Source organism: Brachypodium distachyon, chromosome 5 (genome assembly GCF_000005505.3).
Source record: "Brachypodium distachyon strain Bd21 chromosome 5, Brachypodium_distachyon_v3.0, whole genome shotgun sequence".
In the NCBI taxonomy this organism is placed as follows: domain Eukaryota; kingdom Viridiplantae; phylum Streptophyta; class Magnoliopsida; order Poales; family Poaceae; genus Brachypodium; species Brachypodium distachyon.
Genome location: NC_016135.3, coordinates 18,239,894 through 18,247,793, shown reverse-complemented (window position 1 = coordinate 18,247,793; position 7,900 = coordinate 18,239,894). Strand labels below are relative to the sequence as shown.

General features: G+C 42.5%; 1 protein-coding gene across 1 annotated transcript; it reads right to left on the bottom strand.

Annotated features, from left to right (window-relative positions):
- On the bottom strand, positions 1-6,193 carry LOC100822809 (eukaryotic translation initiation factor). The gene is made up of 9 exons (XM_010241773.3): positions 5,877-6,193; positions 5,135-5,206; positions 3,940-4,047; positions 3,528-3,761; positions 2,965-3,062; positions 2,772-2,859; positions 2,341-2,691; positions 2,021-2,263; positions 1-1,471 (listed from the first exon to the last, which is right to left on the bottom strand). Exons 1-9 carry the CDS (start codon positions 6,030-6,032, stop codon positions 443-445), a joined length of 2,379 nt encoding a protein of 792 aa, XP_010240075.1. The 5' UTR covers positions 6,033-6,193; the 3' UTR covers positions 1-442.
- Between the last annotated feature and the right edge of the window lie 1,707 nt (positions 6,194-7,900).

The window sequence follows — 7,900 nt, the reverse complement described above, 5'->3', positions numbered from 1 at the left end:
TTTCGGAGGGTCACAAGCCAAAATAATCTATAGATTGAATTTGGACTCCTGCGACGACGACACAATAGAATAGGAGTATATTGTAACCAACAGAATACTCCAAAACCATAGTACATTGTTACAAAATCTGTAAGGACAGAAAAGAAATAATAACATTGAGGGGACTCAAAAACATCACATTTAAGCCTTGTTCATCTCATGCTCCAGCGAATTAAGACGCCGCCGCAAGAGAGCAAAATCCATGGCTTCTTTCTTTTCCTTCATTGTCGAACCAATAACCAACACTCATGTTACCTCGCAAAAATATACAGCTCAAAACTGGCTGTTGCTCGCACCCTCCAGCATCAGAGTTCCTCAGCAGTGAAACACCTAAACTATAGAAGAATACACCATGCTGTTCACACTAGATACAGCATATGAGATGTTGAGCTGCCGAGAGCTATTATTTCGAGAGGTTGTTGCACGCGTCAATGACAGCAGCATGTGAGCTCAAGATAGCCTGACCTGGTGAGTTTGCTTCCAGGGTTTTTGTGACAGCTTTAAAAATTTCTTTGCGGAAGAAGGTATCATCCATTTTCTTTAAAATCTCCTCAACAGCTTCAAATCTCAGACCGCACGACAAAATCAGACGAGCAACAATCTCACCAAATTGTGTTGGAGCTTTAGGAAGGTCGATACCGATATCTTCCAACAGCGACCCATATAGCAAACAACCATTTTCCAGATCTTCAGTCTTGAAAATTTTCTTGGTGTACAGATGCTCCAGAAGCCTAACAAGAGGATCAACAAAACTGGCACCTTTATCCAGAGCAAGATTGATGGCTTCTTTAACGATCTCAGGGTAATAAGCAGGGCTCTGCAACTCCTCAATACATTGTTGTGCTTCATCCAGAATACGTATACCGAAATACTCCTCCAGAAGAGCTATTGTCTTCTTCTGAAGCTCGGCGGGGATAACCTTGGAAGAAGTGGCTGCTTTGTCAGGGACAAGCACAGGAGCTGGAGTTGCACTCAATGGTTTTGGTGAAGCTGTAGCTTGCCCTGGTGACTGAATGGGACTAGTAAAGCTGGAAGGGCGAGACGGTGGACCGCCAGTGCCCAGAAGTGCACTCTTTCCCATCAGTGCTCCACTGCCTTGAGGAAGAAGCTTGTGGTTGATGGGCAATGGCTTGTTAATAGATGACAGCTTATTAACAGACTGACCCTGGTTGCGAAGTGGGTCACCCCTTGGCATTGATTTAGAACGCTGAACTTCCCAGTTATCATTATCTAACCCAGGCATCCCAGGCATCTTTCTTGATCCAGGCATCCCGGGCATCATACCTCCTATCCCTGGCCTATTCATTGGAAAACCTCCAGGCGAAAGGGGCCCACCTGGTGCATTACGTCCATTCCTCATTGTGGTCCCGGGGCGTAAACCAAGATTCTTTTCAGCCTCCGAGTGAATTTCACTAATTGTCTTGGCCTTAATCTGAAATTTACAAGCGACATAAAGTTCATAATGAATGAATTTACAAATCAAGCTTATAAGAATATTGGCGAAAGACGGAAAATATTGTTGAACATATGCCTAATTCTCTAGTACTGAGATCAGACAACACACTTCAGTATAATCAAGTACTTCCTCCGATCAAAAATAAGTGTCTCAGTTTTGAACTAGGCGTAATTCAAAACTGAGACACTTATTCTGGATCGGAGGGAGTATAATGCAATAATTTAACTGACTTGTTAAAAACATGTGCAATCTTTATGCAGCAAATTGGAGTGTACAAAAGGAAAGTGAATGCCTGGCAAATTTTCAATAAATATGCAATTCACCATGCTGGTCATTTGGTTTAAATGCATGAGATTGTCCTTCTAGAGCCTTCCTACTAAGATATGTCACAAAACTACTAACCTAAGTGAATATAAGCTAGTATCCAGCAATAGTGGTCAAACTTAAAATCAATCAAATATTATTCACTAAGAAAACAACTGCAAGCAAAGTAGCCAGTCCATACAGCAGGGTGATTTTATTTACCTCCGCACGTCGAGGTACCCAGTTGTTAGAACGAAGATCAATCAAATCACGAACCATGAACTTCGAACGTGGTGTCAACTGAGGATTTGCGACTAGTTCCTTGATCTGAATGAAGTAGGTATCATTAATTCGGCGAGACTTTGGGTTCTCATCAAGCTGTTTGCCAATCGTATTGAAGAACTGACAGATGGCTTCAACGTGTTCCTCATCAGGACAAGCCTTTTTATCAGAACCCAGTAATTCCTACATGTTGCATAGGGAATTGGATCAGAGAACTTTTCAGGGAATAATAAATGTATCATCGGTTTTCTGATATGTACCTTAACAATGTGATGAACTATCTTCTCAGGTACCATCTTTTGCTTCAGTAGCTCACCAATGAGACGAATATTCCCAAGTGTCCTAAGCTTGAAAATCCTTTCTTTGTCCCTTCTCTCCATCTCTTGATCAGGTTCAATCAATCTTGCAATCTCGACCCTAAGGCTGTCGGCACCTTCAAAAGCTTCCTGACAATTGTTCAACAGCACACGTTTGAATGTAATCTCTTTACCACCTGATTCTTCGGGAGGGAATGACGGGAGATTGTCATTGAGTTCAGAACAAAGTTGGGCATACATCTGACAGAAGGTGGGCTCAAAAACAGCCTTCTCAAATATGAGAGAAATAACATCCTGAATCAAAAGCAGAAGTATGAGTCACTGGGCAACTGCCAAGAGGTAGAAAAATAATACATAGCTGGTAACAAGCAAACCTTCAAAATATCAGCAGTAGTGATTCCAGATTCCAGTAGTTGGCCCTTGAGTAGATCAAATTTCTCTGGCGTCAGTTTGTTTAATATACTGCAAGCAAGAGTAAATAAATAGCATGCAAAGGGCAAACAAGAACTAGGTAATATTTGCTCAGTAAACAAGAAGAAAAAACAAAAATATAATCGATATTATTACCCTTTCACTGTTTTCAGGACTCTATCTTTCTCCGTGAGATTGCCTCTTCGGGCTGACCAAGGTACCTCAGCCTTGATAAGAGCTGGAGGGGGGCCAACCTGAAATTTGGAACACAAAAGGATGTGGAATACTGAATAATATGCAAATTGTTGAAAAATATATTCATAGGACAAACAAGATGAAAAATATAATAAAAACGCATTAAAATACATATGAAATTGGTTGACACTGAATATTCATCACTTTTTAGTACTCAACCACACAACTTCTGCACGTAGTCTCCATTTGAATAATTGTTTGTTAACAGAACAGTACGGTATGTTCATAGTTACGCAGAACAATAATTAATTAAGCAAATTATAGGGAACATAATCAAACTACACTGTTGAGTTGGATCAATGATCCCAACATTGACCAAATTTACTGTACTATATTTGATTAATCGAGTCTCATCACATCAGTATTGGTAACAGGAGCTTATTCAAAATTTAAACTACAAAACATATTGAAAAGATGAATGGAGCGACAGAGTAAGCAACTGATGCTCCTTATCTCGAAGGTACCTGTGCTTTTGAAACAAATTGGGAGCTCAACTGATCTTGCCTGTTAAATTGCTCTTGCTGCCTACCACTTGAATTGTACAATTCTTTATTTTCACGAATATTGTCCCAAGACTTCTCTTCATGGACTGGTGGAGGTTGCACTGTGCGTGTACGCCAGTCACGGTTATCTGTCTCTGTATACCGATTTTGTGCTTGTGCTTGTGTTTGGGTTTGGGTTTGCGTCTGCGCTGGCACCTGCATAAGAAGACTACCATAAGGATTCCATATTCCAAATGTGTGAATCAGAATGGAACTGTAGAAAGAAACACTATGATTGCATGAAGACCGTTTGACAAAGCTGCAAAACATTGAAGTGACACAGATTGTAAAAATAGGTGAACTATGATACCCATTGAAATAATGAAGAACTCACAATTGAATCATTGCGAACCCAGCTCTGGTCATCAACCTGAAGCAGACCCTGAAGCTCTGCTTCAATTTCCTGCTTAATCCTTGAGATGTCCTCAGGTACATCAGCGATCTGCAAGGAATCTATGATTAGTGCAAACAAATAAAGTGTCTCCATTGTCAGGAAGAATTTATTGGTCATACACGCAAATACAACCAACAATTTAACACCACAACATAACTGGGTAGGTACATATAGTCCGCCCTCTCAAGAGAACCATCCTAATTGAGGTGGAACTTGACTAAAAATCCAGCCCCTTTTCCCTCATGTTCAAATCAAAACATGCGTAACGAAACTGGTACAGATCAGATAAAAGTATAAGGCTGCATTGGGAACACAGGAATATGAAAAAAAAAGAGTAGAAATTTCACAAAGTTGTTACTTGGACGCCTACAGAGTTCTGCAGGAAATTGTTCTTGACTGAACAGACAGGATGGGAGAGAGAGACTGATCTTGCCTTGGATTTCTTGAAACATGAGGTTGGAGCTCACACTTAAGAGTCATCCAACATGTGGAGGAAAATTTCTGATAGGAATCTGTAGGTTGATTCCTATCCAAAGGGCCTCGTAGGAAAATTTCCAATAGAAATCTAATCCTCCCTCTTCCAAATGAGGTCGACAAGTGTAGTTTTGCTTCTTTTTTTGTGCCATGTGGAAGCTTCTAACATCTTAGATCATTGAGTCATATTCCCCTCAGTTCATATATGAATGTCGCTTAGAAATAGCATGGTTTTCGAGAAATAAAACTAGCAATGACAGTCAACTCCCGGCAATATGCTAGCAGGCACATTCAAACACACACAACATGGAAGTCTTCTAATTGCAACTGCATTGAAATCATTTTCATGTGACCAATCTACACACTTCTATAATTGCTGTGGCCAAAATTTGTTATGTTTGACTGTACACATATCACAACAACACAAACAGATAGGGGAATTTCACTGCCTATGTTCTGTTAATGTCGCAGCCCAATGTATTAAAAAATTCAAACTTGATAGACCTTCTCTGATGCATCCTAAATGCAGGAAATTGTATCAGGCCCCACCCAAAATGCATTTTCCACAGGGTACACTAACCCTAACAAGTTTCACGATAATATTTAGAACAAGTTTTACATGCAGAAACTGAATTTCCATAAAGTATCAGATAGCAAGTACCTCGCGCAGCTCAAGAAGTTGATCTCTTGAATAACGAATACGCTCACGTGTCTCAAAATGTGAGTCGCCAATCTGCACCGAATTACTATCCATGTCAGTATAGCAGATACAGGTCTATAGATCAAATTAAACTAAAGCATAGACTAAAACATGGGTAATCATTTAAGAATTTGAACACAATCGAAATATTCCCAAAACCTTCAACTAGAACCACTTGTTTGGTCTAAGCCAGGCATGTAACAGAGACATGATGTGTAGCAATTAAACATAGCTCTACACACGAGTACCATCAAGATCAGGAGCCAGTTTTGTTCACTACATATGCCACAGCCATCATATAACACAAACCACAAATAAGCAAAGCCCTGAAAGCTGAAATCCGTTCGAGCACGCACAGTCCAACGGAATGTCCTTAAATCGAAATTGTAGCCTACAGAAGCACCGAACGTCAATCCGTACGTGCCTAAACCACAGCCCAGTCTCGAGATTCAATCCCTTCTTACGCAATAACAGTGCCTAAAACCTCGTTCAACAGGTGCAATGGCTACTAAATCTCCATATATCGATCAACGAAACAGCATCCGCAGCCAAGAAACGCTCCGTCCAGACTAGCACAGCCCCCACAGCCGAGATCCGATATTTCCCCCTTGGATCTCCCCCTCCCACCCTACCGCAAACTAATCGAACCCCCATCGAACAGTAACCCCGTCCCCCCCAGATCGGGCGGCGCGAGCTCTCTCACCCTGGAGACGCCGGAGGCAGCGCCGCCGTGCGGTCGGAGGAAGTCGCCGGAACCGGAGGCGGCGGTGGCGAAGGCGGGGGAGAAGAGGCGGCTGGCGCGGGGGCCGCCGCCGCCGCCGCCGGGGCGCAAGCTGATCACCGGCTGGTCCGTCGTCATGGTTGCGGGTTCCAAATCCGAACGCCTAATAACCCCGATAGCTGGATCGACAGGAATCGGCGAGCCGCCGGAGGAGAATCGCGGAGAAATCGAAAACTTTTTCCTTGTTCGTTTGGGGGATGGTGTGGGTTCCGTTTGCGACCTCTCTAGTGGAGGCGTGGTGACGGGAGGAGGGTGGGGTTTTATCTCGAGAGCATTAGGGTTGAGGGGCAATTGCCTGTACTTTTTGTGGCTTTCTGTGGGCATTTTCGTACTTTAGCCATGTGGCTTTGTGGAGTCGTGAGACCTGGACCCACCTGTCGGTGAGAGCTGATGCCTGGACGGTGGTGGCTAGTTACGGTTTTGGGCAAGAGAGGCTGGGCTATTTACGACTACAGTATCCGGGCTGGAACGCGATGTTATCTCGTCACCCGCGCAGGCTGTAATGGACAACAGCCAACAGTACATGTCTGACTTGGGAGCATTTGTATTCGGCTCGAAAGGAATTAAATATACGCGAATAACTTATGTTTGATATCTGGCCGGATTATAAAAAAAAGGGAATTGTATTTGTAGAATTATTATAGTAGTATAATTGTTTCTTTAGATATGCACTCTTTTTTACAACATGTTTGGTTTATAGTTGGACTTTGCTATATTTTTAGTACGGAGTATTATGAGTTGCGGCAAGCAAATTTGTATTCAGATAGAACCGGATCAAATATGCACAAATACGAAATGTTTGAGATATCTATGGCCGAATATATGAAGTCAAGAAAAGGAGAGACATATTTGGCAAGATGCTAAAATTGTCTTTTTGGATGGAGACAATGTTTTTTTCGTTATGTTTGATTCATAATAGGAATTGGGTCTAGTTTTCCTACTAAGTTATGGCAATCAATACATGTGCGATGAAAAAAAAACGGTTTCCAGAGTTGGCAAGATTAGACGAAAGCATCTTTCGAAGATCAAGCCTAGTGCTCATATAGTGTCACGACACTTTGTGGTAAAGCGTAGTTATGAACCAAATGAGTCCATGTCCAAGCGCTCTAGTGTGCAATTAATATCACGTTGTGTTTTCTTTTTGCAGTATATGAAAATAGTGACACAATTACCCAATTTTAAAGACGGTTGTCGTGAGTCTCTCTTGCCTGACATCTTTTTTCTTTTGCTTCCATGTATTTCCTCATAAAGATCAGATTTTTGTTTGGAAAGTTGGGAGAAATGCTCTTGCAACAAACTCTGTCGTGTTGTCAGATATGTGGGGGTGACTGACGTGGTTAAACCCTAGCGGTCCTCACCTTTGGTATGCCTGCTACGGCCCAACTGGAGGCCCACTTGATGACCCACTGCGGTGCATGAAGCTCAAGTACCTTGGAGTCTGGCTCAAGTTAAGATAAGCAAACTGGGTTAGGGTTTATCTCAACTTGTAATCTACCAGGACTCTGCACCCGAGACCTAGCCTCCTATATAAAGGACTAGGAGGGGCACCAGGGAGGAGATGAGATCATCGATCGATAAATTACTCTCGCATACACATCACGCCAGATCCAATCTGTGCACCATAGCCTTCCGGCGATCTTGTAATCCATCATTAATAACAGCTCATGCAAGCAGGAGTAGGGGTATTACCTCCACGAGATCCCCGAACCTGGATAAATCGTGCCCTTCTCCTTGACTTGTTAGTCGACGAAATCACCAACACACACCTCTTCTCTTGAAAACACAAGTCCATCGCAATGGGCATTGTCATGGACACCCCGCGACAATGACTGTGATGATACTTACGATGCTCTCCTTCGTTGCCCCCATGCCAATGCTCTCTGGGAATCTACCACACTCATTTTTAGTGATGTACCGAGTGAGTCTGAGTGGATCCTGCAAGGACT